The sequence below is a fragment of the Perognathus longimembris genome, chromosome 2 (assembly GCF_023159225.1).
Source record: "Perognathus longimembris pacificus isolate PPM17 chromosome 2, ASM2315922v1, whole genome shotgun sequence".
In the NCBI taxonomy this organism is placed as follows: Eukaryota; Metazoa; Chordata; class Mammalia; order Rodentia; family Heteromyidae; genus Perognathus; species Perognathus longimembris.
Genome location: NC_063162.1, coordinates 118,181,975 through 118,203,992, shown reverse-complemented (window position 1 = coordinate 118,203,992; position 22,018 = coordinate 118,181,975). Strand labels below are relative to the sequence as shown.

Sequence of the window (22,018 nt, the reverse complement as noted above, 5' to 3'; positions counted from 1 at the left end):
TCTACTTAGCTAGCAATGAGGATCCAATACTAAGTCCAGTATAGACAATGAAGTCTTTGGCATAAGATGATGATTCAGTTGCAGATGGTTTTCATTCATGGTGATTTGGACAAATAACCTGGTAAAGGAAAGGACCCATACCAGTGTGATAATTGAGGAATATGAAACTCAGAGAAGAATATCACTTATAGAAAAAGCAGAGTAGTGGATTGATACTCAGTTGAATTCATTTTGCAGTGGATGTTGAGAAACTGAGGGTAATTCTCAGACATGAGGTTACAACCAGAGAGCCTTGTTTGGTAGCCTATAAAGAGGTTCTACATCCTGCAGCACAGCTGAGGAGTCCATTGAAGATTCACTAACTTGAGTGACAGAACCCCTAGGATCTTAAAATGCTCAGCTGAACTCACCGTGTCAGGATCTGCATGGGAAAGTTGGGACCCTGAAATATGAGTTAGGGAAATGTAAAGAGAGGTACGCGTGCTATACATGAGAATGATTATTGGCTCCAAAGCAGTAGAGTCCAGGTGGTGTCACACAACTACCAGAAACTACTATAACCATCAAAGTCCTAGGGAGGGCCAGAGAGTCTTGATAAGCAGTAGCAGAGATGTATAACAGAACGTAGTGTTCCTAGGGGGGAAATAGATGGGCTGGCCACTATGTAAAAAGGTTTAGCAATTTTAAGGATTATATTATAGGGCTACTCAGAGACCTAAAGTATCATCATGGTTCTGGAGGTGGCATAGCCAGGGGTTATGTAGTAAATGAGGGCCTTCCTAAAATGAGTTCCCTGCATCCACAGACCCACCTGGTATCCATTTCACCGAGTGAACCATTGGAATGCACATATCTGGAAGCTGGAGTTAGCCCCAGTTGAGAAATTTGTGGGGGGGGGGCGGCGGAAGAGCACAGAGGACAAGGCAAGTGGAAGACAATTGAAGGCAATTAGCAACTTACCCTCCACTGGATAGAATAGTAAATTAGGAATGAGCCATTTCTTATCTCAGGGTTGATGGCAGGTACTTGTACAACTACTTAAGTTCCACAGGGTGCAGAGACTATATTTTCTGTGTTAGTCACTTGTCATCACTGTGACAAACACTTGAGTAAATAAGTTTAAAAGAGGATGATTTATTTGACTCGCTGTCTTAGAGGTTTCTGGATCAATGCTTCAAGGTTTAAGGTCAGCTGCAACCACGGCTTGGGTATGACCCATTTGGTAACTAGGATTCCCTCTGCTGTGCTAGACAGTTTCATTGCTGGATCGATAACAATAGCCACTGGTAAGGCTTCAACATTTCCACTGGTTTGGTGAATATGTATGTGTTGGGGTCAGCTGCACCTTTAAGGGGCCACAGCTGACCTCAGCCTGTCCCTCCCCTTCCTGTCTTTAACAGGAAGAGAAGGAAGTCTGACATCACTTGAGGGACAGCCCCTTGGGACCAATCAGGGGCCCCTCTCTTGTGCCCACCTTTGGGGTATATCTGGGAGGCTCCTCATTTGAATAAACAGAAGCCCTGGAGGTTTTCTCCAGGGACCCACGGGTCCGTGTCGTTCTTGGCGGCTTGGGGCACCCTGCGACCACACGCCACCGAGGCTACCCGTGGCCATCGCTCCCGCGTGAGCGATAATGGACCACCCAGGAAGGGGCGGACAAGCCCCTTCCCTCCCCCCCCAAGTGAGGGGAAGTCGAGAGAGAGATGAGGCTACCTGTGGCCATCGCTCCCACGTGAGAGCCATAAAGGGCCACCCAGGAAGGGGCGGACAAGCCCCTTTCCCCCCCAAGCGAGGGGAAGTCGAGAGAGCCCACATGTATGTGCTTTATATCCTAACTAGAAACTGGTGGGGTTCACAAAAGAGTGACAATACTCATTTGTACCTGGACTATGGTAACTCTTTTTCCCTGTGTCATTAGGTAGTCTGAAGTTCTAGACTAACCACCAAAGGAGTACCACATTTATTTATTACATTAAAGATATTATGCTGACAAAGTGGCTACCACACTCAAGATCTTGGTAAGATAGATATACTCTAGAGGCTGGGAATATAGCCTAGTGGCAAGAGTACTTGCCTTGCATACATGAAGCCTCTGGGTTCCATTCCCCTGCACCACATATATAGAAAACGGCCAGAAGTGGCGCTGTGGCTCGAGTGGCAGAGTGCTAGCCTTGAGCAAAGAGAAGCCAGGGACAGTGCTCAGGCCCTGAGTCCAAGGCCCAGGACTGGCCAAAAGAAAAAAAAAAAAGATATACTCTAGAGTATAGGAAATAAACCATGAAAAAAAAATCGATAAATTTCTTAAGTAAATGTTTTAGAAGTCCAGAAGTTAGTGGTGTGCCCAGACATGCCCATCAAAATGAGAAGCACACTGTGCATGATATATTCTCTACTACAAAGAAGGAAGTCAAGAATTCTAGAGGGCACACATTCCACATCTATGGATACTGCACTAGCCACCCATCAAGTGACAAGAAAAGGCAGCTGACTTTTGAAGGGTCCTAATAGAAAAGGGCTGTGCCATTCTAGAAATATATATAGGGATCTTGTTTTAAAAAAGATTATTTTATTTTACTGTTATTTACTGTTACTGTAAAAAGGTGATATACAGAGGGGTTGCAGTTTACATAATAAGGTAGTGAGTACATTTCTTATCAAACTTATTACCTCCTTCCTCATTTTTCCCTCCTCCCCAACTCCCCACCCTCCTTCTACCCTGGAGTTGTACAGTTGGTTTACTCAATCAAGAAATTGTGGTATATATACACAATGGAATTCTATGCTTCTATCAGAAAGAATGGCATTGCTGTATTCATAAGGAAATGGAAAGACTTGCAAAAGATAAAATTTGAAAGGCACTGGTGGCTTACCCCTGTCCTCCTAGCTACTCAGGAGACTGAAATTTGGGGGATCCAGCCTCAGCAGAAAAATCCATGAGACCCATCTTTAATTAGTCAGCAAAAACTGGGCTAGAGTGACTTGTGTGATAGAAGGCTAGTCATGAACAAGAAAGCTTAGCTAGAGCTCAAGCCTGAGTTCAAATCCTGGTACTGAAAATAACAAACAAACAAAAACATTAACAAGAAAATCATGTCAGAAATTAAAATAAGTCAAAATAGAAGGCAAGTAGCAACTGGGGAAATCCTTTGCAAAACTAAACAGCATAAACCTCTTGAGGGGTCCCGTCAACTCTTCCTCCAAGCTCTATGTTCTTTCTTACTCCTATCTTCTCTGCCATCGGCCACTGTCATAGACTGGACAGTCAGAGATTTGAACCATTCTGAAGGCAATACTATTCTGTCTTCAAAGTTCCCTTTGTAGAGGAGGATCAAACAGGGGTAAGACCTTACTGAACCCAGGCACCATCATACGAGTTTCTTAGAATATGTCATATAACTCTGACGGGTGAGGGAAAACAAGGCACAAGAGTAGGAATTTTTCTGAATCCTAAAGCATTCTCTGGTGTGAAGCAATAAGGGAAGTTGGGATGACATTCCACTGATATCGGACTCATGGTCTAAATTAAAGCCACTCTCAGGCAACAGCAGGAAGAGGTGGCAGTGATCAGAGGTCTCTACCCGACAGTGGGGCAAGGAAGCATCACCATCTCAAGGCAGGGACCTGGCATCCGGTCGTCAGAACAACTACCTTGCAAACGAAGTTGAGTTGGCAATTTGGAAGAAAGAAGCAGAGATACAAGTAGAATTTATGGTGAAAAAAAAAAAAGAGGACAATGTGGGCTGAGAAGGAACACATGAGATGAACTGGGCAAAGAGAACTTCTAGAGCTTGCTTTTATGAAGAGAATTTCAGAGAACTATTAGCATTTGCTTTTGGTACGTTTTATAGGCAAGCATAATGATAATAGGGAGCTATATGAATTAAGTGTCCAAATATAGTGAAAATACTGTCTGTATAATATGACCCCTTGGCTCATCGTGACTGGAATAGTATGAAGAAATACTGAAAACCACCACTCTGCTTCATTTTATGAAAGGAAACACAAGGCAAAGTAGGGCCACACAACATTATCTGAAGTAGATGAAAAAGAGTATCCAGGAATAAGGCTAATATAACGAACACCAGAATGTCTCGTTCTTTGGGATGAAAGATTCTTTCTAGTTTTTAAATGAAAATTAAAAATTTAAGTCACAGACTTCATAAGACAGAAGCAAAGAGACTGTGTGGAAGCAGCATGCGTATGTCAATAAAACCTGAATGATATAATTGAAAACCCACAAAAAGGGCTCATTATGTAAGTAACACAATCAACATAATGAATTTCATAGGACTGTTTTGTGGGTTGTTGCGCCATGCACACCCATGGCTGTAAACACAAGAAAAATTCCAGGAATTAGTTGGGAGGTTATTGTCCAGGCGATCTTTGCTAGGTGCTGACTTAGTTCTGCAATATACTCTGTAAAGAATCTGAGATAATGATGAACAACAAATGGTTGTTCCATTTATAAAGTTCCATTATAAAGTGTTTTCCACAGCCAAATCCAAGATAATAAATATTATTAGCTAGCTGATGTCAACACTGTATATCTAAGACATGGAGTACTTAAATAATCCGCATAGAACTTTAAAAGAAAACATGGACTTAAAGGAACTTTGGGCTGGTACAGGAGCGACATCTTTTGGGGAAAATTAATAAGAGTCTAACAGTAAAAGGTAGGTCAAGATTCCCTTTAGGAAAAAAAAATCTGTGCACTAACACAGACAGATGGGCCATTTATGTTCCAAATTTCTGCCCAATATAACTCTGTCTTAATTAATTTTAGTCTGGAAAATGTTTAAGGAAGGCATAACTAAACATACTGGTCACTGGAAATACTGCCTCCTCTCCCCTGTTCTCCCCAAACATCTATAGAAATCCTAGTTTGGGTACTCTGGTTTCCTGAAGTTCTTCCAAGTAAAATTATTTATGTAATGTACATCAAGGTGTCTGAATGAAGTGACCTTCTGTACAGAATTAGGAACCAAATGGAATTTGGAAAACACCTTGACACTTCTAGACTATAAAAGCTCTCTCTACACTCAGGATATTAAATTTCTGTCAGATATTCATGCTCTAAATCTTTCCAGGTTGTCTTTTTTTTCTATTTGTCTTTTGGCATACTTAAGTTTTCAGTTTTCATGTAATGGATTGTGGCAATTCTGGCTTTACCACTTGATTTATCTTTAATGGGTTATTTCTCTTCTAGGGATGAGATTTTCACTCGATTTTCTACTTCTGTTTTCTTTTCTGTATCTTCGAATCTATTGATCATTTTACATTTCTTTGGATATAAAGAGTAGAAATGGGAATTTACTGCTTCACCTCCATAATTGTCACAGGATAATTTAAGAATATTTACACCTTTCAAAAAGGGGTGATTTTTTTTCTGAGACATAAATTGCTTTTATTTTATTTCATAAAGGACTTCATTTTCAGTTACTTCTTAAAAATTTAAAGCTCTATTAAAAATTACAAAATTGGATAGTAGCTCAGATAAAGCATATATTTGTAAGCACAGATATTATAAACCACCTCCCAATGTTGTTCTTATGGCATAATCCTGAATTCTTTTTTTAATTTATATTTAAAAATTTTGTCTTTATTGAAAAGGTGATGGGCAGGGAGTTACAGTTACATAAGTAAGGAATAATACATAATAAGAATCTCTTGTTTCCATATCTTGGGAGTTCGTGTTGGGACACTTCATTATAGATAGCCTTGTGTATTAAGCAATTGGATTGTTGAGATTCCCTGTTGAGAATATCATAGGCATATTCTAGTTCTTACAGATGAGGGAAGCCATGCAACCTACTTTTCTTTGCATTTGGCTTACTTCACTTAATTATAAGTTTTTCCAGATCTTTCCATCTTTCCATTTCCTTATGAATGGGGCAATGTCATTCTTTCTGATGGAGGCATAGAATTCATATATATGTGATATATATATACATGTATATACATACACATATGTGTATATATACATATACATATATATACATATATATCACATCTTCTTGATCCATTCATCTACTGAGGTGCATCTGATTTGGTGCATCTGGTATGGTAAGTAGTGCTGCAATGAACATGTTTGTGTTTGTGCTGATAACTTTAGTATGGCATTTGGATAAATGCCCAGAAGTGGGATTGCTGTATCATAGAGGAGTTCTATGTTTAGTCTTTTGAGGAAACTCCATTCTGCTTTCCAGAATGGTTGTATCAGTTTGCATCCCCACCAACAGTGTAGGAGCATTCAAAGGGGTGATATTGATGGAGGCACTGTGTTCATAAACTGCTTTGTTGATTGGCAAGACCTTTGCACAACTACTTAAAGAAAAATTATTATTATTATTATTTTTAAATGTTGCCATTTTATTTTATTTATTTTATTTATTTTTATTTTTTTTGGCCAGTCCTGGGCCTTGGACTCAGGGCCTGAGCAGTGTCCCTGGCTTCTTCCCGCTCAAGGCTAGCACTCTGCCCCTTGAGCCACAGTGTCACCTCTGGCTGTTTTCCTTATATGTGGTGCTAGGGAATTGAACCCAGGGCTTCATGTATACGAGGCAAGCACTCTTGCTACTAGGCCATTTACCCAGCCCCCAGAAAATTAATTTTTTACATTTAAAAAATATTTTTCTCTAGTAATTCTAAATTACCTTATTTTAATATATTTTCTACTGTTTGTTTCTATGCTTTTCTATTCAGTACACACACACACACACACACACACACACACACACACACACACATATATATATATATCCTTGTGTCCATAACCATATTGTATTGTAGCACTATTCACAATAAGCAAGGTATGTAATCCCTCTAGGTACCCATGAGTGGATGAATGGATAATGAAAACATTGCATATATACATGATGGTGTATTTATTCAATCACACAAAGAATGGTCTTATTATTTTCAGCAAAGTAGGTGGAAAAAGAGGAAATTTAAGTAAAGTTGGAAAGCACCCAAGTTATGGACATATTTTGAAAAGGAAGTTAGTAAGATTTAGTAAACTCTGTGACATGATATTTGATCAAAAAGGCCAAACAGTAACTATGTAGTTACTATTTGCTAAGATGATGAAGACTGTCTGTGTGAGGCAGCTTAGGAGACTTTAGGCTTCCAAAGTATAAGGTATTTGAATATCTTCATAGAATGAAGTGAACAGATGGATAGGTGAGTCTGAGTTTTAGCAAAGATCTTCAAAATAAATATAACTTTTGCAGTCCTCAGCTATTTAAGGAGTTGGTATATATAGGAGTTTGCACTGAGCTTTGGAAATTGTAGTGTAGAGGTCAAGAAATGATCAAATGATGTCAAAGACATAGCTTACCAAAGTGCAAGGAGGGTGGGGGTAATATTGGTGGTACAGAGGCAGGGAGAAGCATGAGCTGAAAAGAGAGGCAGAAAAGCAGCCTTGTTAGAAGCTGCTCACAGGTGGAATAGGATGGTGATTGAGACATGATTGGTGGACATAGCAGTACGAAGGTTCCTGTTGGTGTTGACAAGAGCTGTTTGGGATGTAGAAGATAGATGAAGTATCAGCTTGGGGGGCAAAAGGGCAAAGAGGAATTCTGTTTTCCAAGAATGGAAGAAATAAAGGTGGAAATTCTTACTGATGGCGTAAGCTTTCTGTATTTACTTTGTGCACTATGGCCTTCAAAGACATACCTTCCCTCCGGACTTGTAATTTTACCAAAGGAATGTAAGATATGACATTGGGTCCAGAAGAAGTAATATTTAGCTAGTTTAAAAGTGCATAAAGTATTTGGTTTCACAGAAAAAAAAAGAACTGCATATTCAACTTTTAAAAAGTAAGTTAGAAGGTGGGCACATAAGTAGTGGCTCATACCGATCCTAGCTCTTTAGGAGGCTGAGAGCCAAGGATAGTAATTCAAAGCTAGATGGATGCACAAATCAAAATAAATGATTTTATCTCCAATTAACAGCAAAAAGGCACAAGTGGAGGTATGGGCCAGATAGTTGAGTACCAACTGTAAGTAAAAAAATAAACAAGATTATGAAGCTCTGATTTCAAGCCTCAGGACTGGCAACAAATATTAAGAAAATCATGTGATTAGAAGTTAGATTCAGACAGACTAGAAGAGTGGGAACAAAGGATGAAGGGGAAATAAAATCATGGCACCTGGGGAGCTGGGTTTCATATAAGAAGAAATGTTGATATTGTGAAAAGCTCTATCAAGATAAGCTGAAACTTGAAATAATTTGAGAGGGAAAAATTGACCCACTGTTGTCACAATGTCACATTTTCCATTGTTAACACAATGAAACAGTCAGATGTCGTTATTTTAATACCAGCACCTAAAGTGAATATGATCTAACATGTAGATACAATAAATGATTTTGGTGTGGGGTGATTTTGTGTGTGTGTGTGTGTGCTGGTCCTGGGGCTTGAACTCAGGGCCTGGTTACTGTCTCTGACATTCTTTTTCTTAGTGCTAATGCTCTACCACTTGAGCCACGGTATCACTTCCACCTTTTACTGAGCAGATTTTTGGAGATAAGAGCCTAACTGACTTTCCAGCCTGAGCTGTTTTTTTTTTTTTTTGCCAGTCCTGGGCCTTGGACTCAGGGCCTGAGCACTGTCCCTGGCTTCTTCCCGCTCAAGGCCAGCACTCTGCCACTTGAGCCACAGCGCCGCTTCTGGCCGTTTTTTCTGTATATGTGGTGCTGGGGAATCGAACCTAGGGCCTCGTGTATCCGAGGCAGGCACTCTTGCTACTAGGCTATATCCCAAGCCCCAGCCTGAGCTGGTTTTGAACCATTATCCTTAGATCTCCTAAGTAGCTCGATTGAAAGTGTAGGCTACCAATGCCTGGCCTGGGGTGAATTTCTAATATTTCTTTGGCTAGCCACAGAAACGCAACAGTTGGGTTCAGGAAATAGAGAAAGATTTACATAGAATCAGGTCAAGCAAACAACTTTGGGAGTTATATGGTTCATTTATGGCTTTGGAGCTATATGGTTAATTTCTGAACAAAATTTGTTTCAGAAAATCTGAGGTTAGAGAACAGTGGTTCATCTCAACTTAAGCAAGGGTAAAAAAATCTGTTAAACATTTTATTTCCCCCTGAAGAATTGTATGATTAAGTAGCTGGAAAGTATCTTCAATTCTTAAATAAGACATTTGACATACATGATAACATGACTTCTTATCCATCAATTCTCGTTAACAAAATCAGATATAAAATATAATTTAGTTCAAGCACAAATGAATTCAATTTTAATTGTACTATTTTAATATTATATAGTTTTATCTTTAGAATTTAAATTCCAACTTGTTCTCGTAAGACAGCCAGAATGATAAGTCCTACTTTAAAGAGAGGGGCACTCTAGAAATTGCAAATGTTGATACATTAGTTTTTATTGTCTATTATAAAGGTGCTACCTGAGGTTTTGTGATATTTAATTACCTGTGTGTCTCTATCATCTACCACTTTTATGGTTTACAAACCAGTTTATGCAAATCAAATAAAAATATTGATATGTTTGTCATTTACAGTTAACTTAATCAAATTTAAATAGGACTATGTAATTTTGGGTTTGAGTTAAAATATCAGAGTAAAACTTATTTGGGCATCTTTTGTGGAAGACACAAATGCTTCCAAACCACAGAGAAATGCTATCATCTTTCTTTTTCAATTGTTTCATGAGGCAGAATTTTTTTCAGGTGATAAAACTTACAAGCTAAATTAAAATGCACTCTACTCATTGGCAAGCTACATGAGCAAGAATAATGTGATTGTGGTACTTGGAAGTTTTTGATTTATAACTATACTATTCTCTACTTATATGGCTGCAGTCTAGGAGGCAGAGCAATGAATCATTACAATTGTCTATTTGGGAAATGTCAAAAGATTAAGTAAGGGTAGAAAAGAAAAAGAAAGAGCACACATTTGTGTCCAAGAAACACTCTTCAGTTAATGAGAATATATCAGTAACACATAAATCCAGTGCTACAGAAATCATAAATAAATTGTAAATTTTTTCAAGTAAAATCATGTTTATGCTTCTTGGGAGGAATTGTCATTAGAAGCACTGATATTCCTCATTCAATAATAACTTTATAATCTATTTTTATCTTCTTATATTTTGTTAGCAGATTAATACAGCAAGTAAGTTTAAGGAAATAAATTAGAAATTTGAGCCAATTAATGGATTCAATTAAACACACAGACACATAGTTTAATCAACACTTTGCCAATACAAAAATAAGCATCCACAGAATGTTTATTTGCTGTTTAAATTATTCCATATTTTCACATATTATGAACAGAAAATATACTTCACCTCACATATAGTAAAAGCAAATAAGTGCAACCTTTCAAACATTAAAAATCATAATCAAATCTGTACAACAGATAAATAAATGTATACCTCTAACAGTTAGCTTATACAAAAAAAGAACAAAAATGCACACACTTATTACCCAAAGTCACCAGTTTACTTAACAATTCTACTATCACCATCCATCTCAGTCACAACTTGAATCTTCATTACACTGCACATGCTTAGATTGATAAATATTGTTTAAAAATAGGAGAGGATCATAGGAAATACCAAAATGGCTACAAAGAGCTTTCCAAACATTGGAAATAATATACAAAAATTAATTTGTGGGAAGAAAACATATCAAATGCATCCAAAGAGTAACTGACATTACACTTGGCATAGATTAAAGAAAGCAAAAAGGTGAATGTTTGGCCTTTTTGTAAAAAGCAATGACAACAACCAACAATGACAAAACCCTGTCGTGGAGCCTCAGAACAACTCTGTGAGAGCCTAAGTATGCAAAGATTTAGGCTTTTATGTACCCGAAAACCACAGTTAAGAGAAAAATCACATCAGGAAACACAGAACATCAGAACATGAATACATATAAATTAAAGGCATACTGTTTATCATTCCACATCATTGCACATATGGTAAGAAAACAATACTGCAAGTCATTCTTGAGTAAAAAAGTTTTCACTGAAATAGTAAGTTCCACAATGAGTTTAGGTACAGTCTTTTACCACAAATTTAGTTAATATCAAAACACTCAGTGGTGTCACTAAGAATAAAATTATCCACACTGTTTACTGGAAAGGTAATCATTTCCCTGCCTTCATAGGTTAACTTAAAATCAGTTATAAATGGGAATAGAGATCCAGTAGAAAAAAATTGTACATGCAATCCTATATGGTGCATTCTTAGTATTTCATGTTGGATATGTACATTGCCTATATATACAACCACACGAGCTCAATAGACATGCTACCTTCTTCCCACACATGTTTATATTGACACAGACAGATCTGCACGTAGACAATCTTCTTCTCAAGGCAGACATAATAACAAAATAAGCCTGATGCATTTAAGGTTTGTTTGTTTTTAATGACTTGAAGAACCTAATTTCTTGCTTCTTGAATGGATGATAAGAAGAGTAGTCCACAAAAAAATGCAGCTACACATGCCAACCTTTTCAAGAGAGATGAGTTATCTTTAGGAATAAAAATATGTGCAAGATCATTTGTGATCTGAGAAATTTCATGTGCTACACAAACAAAGATGAATGTGCTGACAATGATGTTGAGCATAGGGTTTCCAGGGATGAGTACCAAAATACCCCTGGTGTCCGCTGCCAGCCATATGTGGTATTGGCAAATAAATAGCTAGGAGAAAAGAAATGGTTACAATTAGATATATACAGAGGGTCCATGAATAAATGAGCATTTCCTAATTTAAATATTTGAGAGGAATATAACATAATTGTAACTTAAATAGTTGAGAGCAATAGTTTTCCCAAAATGATTCTGTCTCACTATTAGTCCTGAAAAGTTCTCTGTAGAGTTTACTCTCCAGGACTTCTATGCCCATACTACTCTCACAAATGAAACTACGTAACAGGGCACTAAGTACTCAAAAGAGAAACTTCACTTTCCCTCTGTTAAAACAACTGAATAAAACTTATACTCTAAAATGCATGTTATAATTACAAAAATTGTTTTAAAACATTCTATTTCAAATAATAAAGTTCAGACTATGAAAAGAATGGACTTTAGGGCTGGGAATATGGCCTAGTGGCAAGAGCGCTTGCCTCCTACACATGAAGCTCTCGGTTAGATTCCCCAGCACCACATATATGGAAAACGGCCAGAAGGGGCGCTGTGGCTCAGGTGGCAGAGTGCTAGCCTTGAGCGGGAAGAAGCCAGGGACAGTGCTCAGGCCCTGAGTCCAAGGCCCAGGACTGGCCAAAAAAAAAAAAAAAAAAAAAAAGAATGGACTTCAAAACCTACTGTATACATTGATTTTGTACATAATTTATATGAAACGTAGAGTCTAATATTTCCCCATAATTTCCAACCATCTAAGCATCAATAATCTGAATTCTCATGATACTGTGTTTTATTACAGACATGATCAACAAGTCAAAACATCACTAAGCTTGATTTCATTTATATATGGCCTAATACTTTTTCTCTTCTGACCTTAAAATCTCAATCATACTCAAAAGCTTAAGACAATGTAAAGAATGTTCAGAAAGCTATTTACACCAAGTCATTTTAACATAGGCTTTAAAACATTCCAAAATACTTTACTGCTGTATGTAACAGCTCAAGTTCCATCTTCCTGTAATCCCACAAAAGCTTTTGGCTGTTAAAGATGTCAGATTTACGCACATGTAAATGCATGCTCACACACACACACACACACACACACACATACATGCAACAGACACAAAATACATAGCTGTGTATAATAAAGAAAATATTAATGTACTAACCTCTAATGAAATTTTTCCAAACCAAGCAAAAAATGAACTATAAACTGAACGGGCATATCCAGGGATATTTCTTATTAGGATAAAGGCTAAAATCTATGAAAAAAATGACAAAGATAAACATTACTATATAATTGAAAAGTATTTTAGATAAAGATTTAAATGGTTTTAAACTTTTTAAACTTTAATCAGAATGATTTTGAATATGACACACATATAAGGCTTTTTAGTTCTTTTAAATTACGGATTTTTTTTTTGTAGAGATCCTAACCAAACTGGATTTCTTAACCAATGTCTGTATTTTGCCTATCAATGCAGATTTGAGGCAATGCAAGGCTAAAGTTTTATACAATGGAGATAATATAAACCTACCTGATGTGTAGCAAAAGTTGGTATCATATTGATATGGCAAAACTTCATAAAAACCCATGATATAATATTGCTATTTCCATAAAGTATCTGCCTGATTGGCTGAGCAGTCACTTTCTCTTTACTGTTTTCAAACCCTTTGTTATTGTTTAGATATGAAGTGCTCTTCCATGAAGGCTCAAGTGTTCAAGGCTCTGTTCTCAGTTAGTGTGATTTAGAGGTGACCAGATCATTAGATACTAACTCAATCAATAGATTAATCCACTGATGAGTTCAGCGCTGAATGGGCTTTTAAGAGGTGGGGGCCTAGTGGGAGGCAGTCATGGCAGCTGTTGAAAGGTATACATTTTGTTCTTGGAAACTTTCTACCACTTCTCTCTCTTTATTTCCATGACACCCCATGTATGACTTAACTGAGGGGTTCTTATGGACAACAGCGTTATTCAGAGTCAAATATGAATCTAATAAAGGTACATTACATGAATATATGGACATTTCAAAATGAAACCCCCTTGTGCAAATAATTGTCACTAATAAAAAATGTGAAAGAAAAGAATCGGGCTTTTGAATTGTATTAGTACCTTTGAATTGTATTAGGACTTAACTTTTTTGGTATATGTCTTCATCTGTACAAATGGAAGTAAGCTTCACTTTGGATGTAAACATTAAATGAGTATATATATATACGCATACACATATACATACATACATATAGATGCATATACTCCTTACAGCCTGCACTGGGAATCATTTTAAAAACATATTAGGTAATTATCATAGGTAGTAACTAGTGTAACATATTATTATAGGTAATAAACATAACTAGTAAAAAATTATGAAGACAAGGACTAAAAAAGTATTTAACAGTTTTACTATAAACTATTACATAAACTATACGTAAAATGCTACACACACATACACACTCTCACACACGAAATCGTTAATCTACACAAGACAAAGCCTAGGAATAGTCCTAAACAATTCATTCTCTTTTTCCTGTCATCTGTCATTTCCCAATGCATAAATCCTTTCTTAAGCATAGTCAATTCCTGTTGTTTTGTCACATACTTACTAAAGAATATGATTTGAAGACTAGATGAGAAATAAAAAATTAAAAACTTTTAAAAATCAAAATTTGAATAGTTGAGTACTGTCCTAGGTATTCTGCATACATTATTTATAACTAATCACTTGTTCTACAGCAAAGCTCTTCTGGATGTTCCTATCTAGACTCACAGGCAAAAAACAATTAGGTCAGGATTTCGAGGGCTGCTGTCTAAGCCATCTGATGTGTTAGGCTGGAAAATATCTTCTGATAAAACTTTGGGATTCTTATACATGTTGACAATGTTAAAGAAGGTCCCTTAGATAAGTACGCTAAAAATTTTCTATCTATCATCCATCTATTTATCTACCTTCTCATCAACCTATTTCACATAAAGATTTATATACTATCATTAGGTCCTGTGATACATATATATAGCACACATAGATACTACTCTGTTCACATCTAAGAATAATAGTGAATGTAGTAGGAAGGCTGAAAACTAGTATTTGAAGCTATTTGGATGCTCTTGCCACAACAAGAAGCAAATGTTTGTGTACAGAGTAAAAAAAAAAGTAGCAGCTAATAAAGCTAATGTTTTCTTTATGCTTCCTGTCCATCCCTTTACTCTACAGTGGAAAACTTGTGGCCCTCACAACTACAGTAATGCTGGAATTATGAATATGGTGACTGGCAGGGAAAGTGATAAAGACTCAGAATGCTTATATTGGTGTTATTCTGTGTACAGTGTCTCTCTCCCTTTCCTTAGATTCTCCTGTAATGGTACACTGTGAGTACTAATGTTCCCTTCCCATCCTGTGAGTCACAGAATTAATAATGATATTACAGCCAGAGTTACTGGTTAACACTATAGTTGGTTATATAAACCAGAAAGTGCTATATGAATACAGTATAAGGTTGAAAAATTTCATTATCAATTACATCTGGAGAATCTATCACCTTCTTGGTGATACTGAGTATAGAGGTTTAAAAGAAATAAGAGTCCTTACACTGAAGAGAACTGAAGCCCTACAAGAAGACGCCAGAGACTCTACTTGCTCCTCTTGGTTGGGCTTAGTGAAGCTTTAACTGAGACACACTTCCCCTAAAATCCTGATCTAATAATCAAAATAGATTAGAAAGAGGTTTCTTCCTAAGATATTTGTACTTAGCCAACTCTACCCAGTGATTTTCTGTAATCTTCTGTACCATACTCCACCAAACCTGAGCTGTTCATAGCTTCTGCCTATGCTCAATCATTACCACACACTTCTTGTGATCTGGGCTGAGTTCTGGCCCACTAGCCTTCTTGGATAGGCCATGTTCCCTTCCTTTATAAGACCTAAGTTTTTGCCTTCATCTCTCCATTATGCTTAATTTTCTCAGGGAAATAATCCCCGGCCCAATCACCTTCTCTTCACCTAGGGTCATACACCTTCCCTTATTATATTCTATTATAGTATTATATATTCTGATTCATAATTATGTGGTTATTATATAATTATTGGGCTCAATACTATTCACTGAAATACTATTCACTGAAATACTGAATTCACTATTCACTGAAATAACTAACACTTGGTATCAAAAGTTTATTTATCTTTTGTGCCAATCCTGGAGCTTAGTCTCAGGGTCTGAACTTTGTAACTGAGCTTTTTTGTGCTCAAGGCTAGCACTCTACCACTTGAGCTCTACTTCCTGGTTTGTTTTGTTTTGTTTTGTTTTTTGCTGGTTAATTGGAGGTAAGAGTCTCATAGACTTTCCTACCCAGGGTGGCTTCAAATAACGATCCTTAGATCTTAGCCTCCTGAGTGGCTAGGATGACAGGTGTGAGCCAACAGTGCCCTGATAAAAGTTTACTAAATTTTAATGCAAAAATTTATTAAATAAATGCTAACTAGTACTTATCACTATACAATTCTAAATTTCTTGAGAACTGAGTCTCATATCCAGCATAGTATTTAACACACTGTAATTAGTAACTATAATTAAAGAAATTCAAATAATGAAGATAGTGAAGATAATGAAGATAAGATAGGAATTAATATTTTGAATACTGAATTAGATCATTTCCAAACACAACACAGTAACTTTTGGAGAGAGATTTAATATTCCTGTTACTACAGAAGATGGCAGAGTACAAAATGAATAAATAAATTTTTTACATTACTTCTGAGATTATGTTTTTACCCAAATTTAAGTAAAATTTTCTCTACATAAAAAAGTAATTACCATCCTAAGTATGGTGGGACATAGCATAACTTAGCACTAAGAAGCTGAGAAATGAAGAGCATGAGTTCAAGGACAGCTTTGGCTACATAGCAAGACTTGTCTCAACAAAACATTACCCGTATGCTTACTGGGACTAAGGAAGGGATGGAGAACATCAAAATGGAGAGATAAAGGGTAAAAGGGGAACCAATGCAACAGCAATACTTACAAAACTAAATGCCGTAATCCAACTGTACAACTCATTGGGAGGGGAGAGAATTGAGGAAGGAGGGGGAAAAATGAGGGAGAAGGTAACAAAGTTTGATAAGGAATGTACTCACTGCCTTATGTATGAAACTGTAACCTCTCTGTATATCACTTTGAGAATAAGTAAATAAACTTAAAACATTACCTGTACAACAGAAACGGATGGGTGGAGTTCATTACACTCTGCTTTGTTTTTACAACTGCTAGCCCAAATGGAATAAGTCTAAGACAAACCAAAACAAGATCTATCAGTTCACAAAAATAGTTAAACCTTAGAGCAGGCAAAGTTCTTATACCTATTTTTAATAGTTTTATTTATTTATAATATTCAGTTCATCATGCTATATTTATTATACATATGTGTATATGTCCAAGTTGATGTTGATAAAAGAAATTTCTTTCACTGACTCTCAATTAGTCTTCATATTTAATATATGTAAACATTTTCTTTTGAATTTATATTCTGTTAGAAAAGAATTAAAGTAAAAAAGATTTTTTTTTTTTGCCAGTGCTGGGGCTTGGACTTAGGGTCTGAGCACTGTCCCTGGCTTCTTTTTGTTCAAGGCTAGCATGCTACCTCTTGAGCCATAGCACCACTTCCAGCTTTTTCTGTTTATGTGGTGCTGAGGAATCGAACCCAGGGCTTCATGCATGCTAGGCAAGCACTCTACTGCTAAGCCATATTTCCAGCCCAAAAAATAATTTTTAAAGTAAAGATATTTACTGAAAATAATTTCTCTTAATCCTTTACTCACTTTAAAGTCAATCTTCTATACTATTTAAGATTGTAAGGTGGGGGGGGCAGTAGGGCCAGGGAAAGGGTTAGATGAATCAAAGAGGAAAGAGGGAGAATTCATTGTATATACCACAAAATTAAGAAAAATGAAGGAAGGAATATATTGGGGGCGGTGGATGATGATGTGGAGGGATGATACAGACCAAGATGCACTGTAAATATAAACTGCTTTGTTAAATGGCAAAAAAAAATTCAATATATATTCTAGTATTAAGAAAAGTGAAGGCAGAGGTGGGTTGGGAGGGATGGATAAGAATCCTGAAAGGGCTGACACTGCTCAAGATACACTGTAGTCAGAAACTGCTTTGTTGAATGGCAACTGCTTTGTACAACTACTTAAATTTTTTAAAAAAAGAATTACTAAAGCAGAAGTAAACATTAAAAAAACACCCAATATTTAATTGTTGATACTACCTAGTTATTGTGATTCTATGGTCGTTGAATTTTATAATTAGGAATAAAATCTATTGTCAGCTATGAAAAGGATTCTGGAAAATTAGATTATATGGCAAAACTTACCAAGAAAGAAACTACTGAAATAAACAAGAGAATGTTTGAAATTTTGCTTGAAAAAAGTGGTTCACCCTTTCCTTCAGAAAGAAGTTGGCGCTTCTGCAAAGCCAAGTAAATGAAAGCAAATAGCATTCCATGGAAAACAACCTGAAAAACACAAACCAATAGGAGAAAAGCTGTTTTCCTTTTCAAGAAGCAGCAAAAATATCTGGCTAAATATGGCTATATTAGCAAAAGTAAGTAGGTTAACAGCATAAAGTTTTGTTGGAATTTCTATAAAGAATTTAAAACTAAAAAAGAATGAAATGACAAACAATGAAAAAAAAGCCAGTGAATGTTAGAAACCATCAGTGATAGGCCAAGGGCTCAATAGTAGTATGAGATAAAACTTGTTAACTGTGAGCAGTCTTAGAAGGAAGGAAATTACAAAGACTTATTTTATTCTATGCTTTTCTGGTGGTGGGGATTTAGCCCAAGGTTTTGTGCATATTAAATACATGCTCTGCCACTGTGCTTGTTAATAAAGAACATGCCCCCAGCCCCATCAACTTAAAAATTAAAATTTCTCCTAAAGACACATGACAAAAAATTTAAATACATACAAAAAGACATTTTCTACTAACCTACTAATCTTTTAGTCAAATAAAATCAACAATAATGTCAAGTACATTTTTTCAAAGAAGATTATATACATAAGAGTGAAAAAACAATGTAGTGCAGAAAGCATATAAACCTTGTTTTTTAAAAAGTGACATGAATATATAACTAGTCCTAGTAAACAGACAGTAGATTTAATATTCATGCAACCCCCCACCCCAAGTCATGTTGAAACCTAATCCCCGATGTAACAATACTGAAGTTGGGGTGTCATAGAAGTGATAAAGTCAGGAGGGTGGAACTTTTATAAAGGTATGAGTAGTCTTACCCTGATAGCTCCCTAATCCATCTATATGCGGTCAACTTAAATGCCCCAGTCCCCCAGTGTGGTATTCTGTTTAGTAGTTCATACAGACTAAGAAGCCTATCATAGTAGACTACTCTAAATGAGGCTTTAGAAAAGAGCTTTTATTCACATTTGGTTTGGGGATTTAATAAACACTAAAAAAGTGCATAGGTACTGGAAACAAGGAATAACACAGAAGAGATACACACACAACATCATTTGTTGAAAGCAAAAGGAGATGGGTCAGAGATGAAAAGAAAATGCAAGCTTATACCAATGTATTAACTATAATATGGTAGATTCAAGGAATAATTCAAATAGTGTAATTCCTTAGAAAGCAAAGCCAAGATTCAACAAAATAAACACCAGGAAACAAGTACTTGAAAGGAGTGAGGTGGGGTCAAGTGGAGAGGGGTAGGCAAATGAAGAGGAAAAGGGAGGGGAGGAGAAAGCAGTCAATAAGATCAATGTATATCTTGCAAAATTAAGAAAAATGAGGGAAAAGAGTAAGTTGGGTGGGATAAATGAGAATGTTGAAAGGAGTGATTGATCACGATGCATTGTATTCATAAATTGTTTTGTTGATGGTAACTTCTTTGTACAACTATTTACAGATAATAAAGTAAAACTAAAAAAGGAAAGAGTGATTAATATTTATTTAGTATCTAGTATTTTCTAAATTTTTTGTATTTTCTCAGCTGGTGGCTCACACCTGTAAGCATAACTACTAAGGAGGCTGAGGTTTGAAAATCTTGATTGAAAGCCAGCCCAGACAGGAAAGTCTCTGAGAGTCTTATTTCCAATTAACTACCAAAAGCTGGAAATGGAGTTGTGGCTCAAGAGGCAGAGTGAAGACCATATGCCAAAACAAAACATCTCAGAGACAATGCCCAGGTTCTGAGTTCAAGCCCCAGGACTGAAATGCACAAGCACACACGGGGACACGGACACACACATACATGATCAGCCCAATTTTTCTTTTCTTTTCTTTTCTTTTTTTTTTTTTTGGTGCAGAGCTGAGGGCTGAACCAAGAGTGCTCATCCATTGAGCTAAGTCTTAAAACTCTGGCCAAGTGAATCTTAACCAGTTTTTGCTTGGGCATAGCTCAAATTGCAGAGCTATACCTATCAAGTGCAGGCATTGATTTCAAACCTTAGTGCCACCAAAAATGAAAAAGAAAATGAATCTTAACCATTGTTAAATTCATGAAACAATGCAATACATTCCTGTTTACTCTTTTGCATAATTCTACAATAAAATTCCTAATGCAGTTTAGTATTCCATTATAGGTAGTAATCTTGGAGGTTTTAGACTTAGATCACAAAGGCTTAGAAGCCCTATGGGAATGTCTTTTTTATCTAAAATACATGTCACACCACCAAAATCTAGGACTTATACTTGAACTCAATAAATACTATTCTGAATGGCTGAAGCATAGATCTGTGGATCACTGGATTACAGCTTATTCCTAGGCCACTTTAGAGGTGATTTTACATTATCTGCTTGCTGGTGAACATACACATGCCTTTTCAATTCCTGTTGTAAAGAATAAGGAGATGGGGTGGACTATCAATGAGTTACTAAGTCAATGTTTCCCTCTATTCTAAAATTAAATTAAAATAGATAAATGAGTTCACTATTTTGCAATAGCATAATTTGAAATAGCAAAATACCACAAAGTAAATACATACGTAACGGTCCAATCTCCATCTGAACCACCATTCATACACATTCCCCTTCAGTTCAAAACATTTAGATAAAGGCCAGAGAGAAAAGATCTTCTCAAATGCACCCTGAGAAATGGAATCCAGAAAAACTAAGTTATGATACAAATCAATACTTGTTTTGCAAGTCATTTGTAAACTATAGTTTTCTAAAGTTATGATTCACAATTTTTAAGTCTATTCATATGAAATATTAGAAATTTAAGAAAAATTACAAATAAATTACTACCTATTTTAAATAAATTAATTTTACCAATGGCCAATAAAGATGACTTGAAGCTTTTTATACTTATTCACACTTCACATGAAAGCTACTGAGACTGCAAAGTTTTTGAAATACTAGTACTTGGAAAATTATTCTACTAAAGAATTCTAATCTAGTATATAAAACAACTATATTTATCATACACAGAAATACAAAATACTTCAGCAAATATGGTATTGATATCCCAAAGAATGACTGATATGGTTACAATAGTTTCTGCCATTAAATACCATTAATAAAATATAATTAACTATTACCTTTTAAAAGAGTCCTCTGAACTAGTCACTTTGCTGTATCATTTAGAGAATGAAGATGCAAAAGTCTTAGAATATTCCTACACATTAATGAAGTCTTTCAAAAATAGAGACCAAAATCTCAATTGCTAGACTAAGGAACCACAACAAATTCTATTAAGAAAAGCTCTATTACTGGACCAAATCCACAACTATATTTATATAGGTAGGTGGTGAGATATATATACATATATATATAATGATTTATATATCATGATTTTTAAATACAATTACTAAAACTCAAAAAAAGTAAAAAAAATGAGGTAATGCTGAATCATTAGGTCAAAAGAACATTATTTTAACACAATGTAATAGTCTTCATTTATTCACAGGATTTAAAAGATATTAAAATAGATTAGATCAAAATGTATGCCTCAGAAAATTAAAACTAATTCTTTTTTTTTTTTTTTTGGCCAGTCCTGGGCCTTGGACTCAGGGCCTGAGCACTGTCCCTGGCTTCTCTTTGCTCAAGGCTAGCACTCTGCCACTTGAGCCACAGCGCCACTTCTGGCCATTTTTTTTTCTGTATATGTGGTGCTGGGGAATTGAACCCAGGGCCTCATGTATACGAGGCAAGCTCTCTTGCCACTAGGCCATATCCCCAGCCACTAAAGTTAAATCTTATTGAGAGTTGTACTCCTAAGAACCTTGGGTCATATATATGCATATTAATATGACTATAGGTATAAGACATTTATAGCTTAAAGTTTTATTTCTAGTTACAATTTACCTCTTTTGTTTAATGGAACATTCAACTTTCAATGAACAATGAGCTACACTGGCTTTTCTTCCATCCTGGGGTCA

At 36.1% G+C, this 22,018-nt stretch overlaps 1 protein-coding gene across 1 annotated transcript in view; it reads right to left on the bottom strand.

Moving 5' to 3' along the window:
* Positions 1 to 10,182: 10,182 nt before the first annotated feature.
* Casd1 (CAS1 domain containing 1) overlaps positions 10,183 to 22,018 on the bottom strand; it is a 44,387-nt gene continuing 32,551 nt past the window's right edge. The window contains exons 14-18 of the mRNA XM_048340043.1: positions 20,624 to 20,725; positions 17,995 to 18,135; positions 16,825 to 16,902; positions 12,791 to 12,883; positions 10,183 to 11,678 (exon numbers count right to left, since the gene is read on the bottom strand). Coding sequence (XP_048196000.1) covers positions 11,415 to 11,678; positions 12,791 to 12,883; positions 16,825 to 16,902; positions 17,995 to 18,135; positions 20,624 to 20,725 — 678 coding nt within the window. The 3' untranslated portion in view covers positions 10,183 to 11,414. The remainder of the gene's footprint in view (positions 11,679 to 12,790; positions 12,884 to 16,824; positions 16,903 to 17,994; positions 18,136 to 20,623; positions 20,726 to 22,018) is intronic.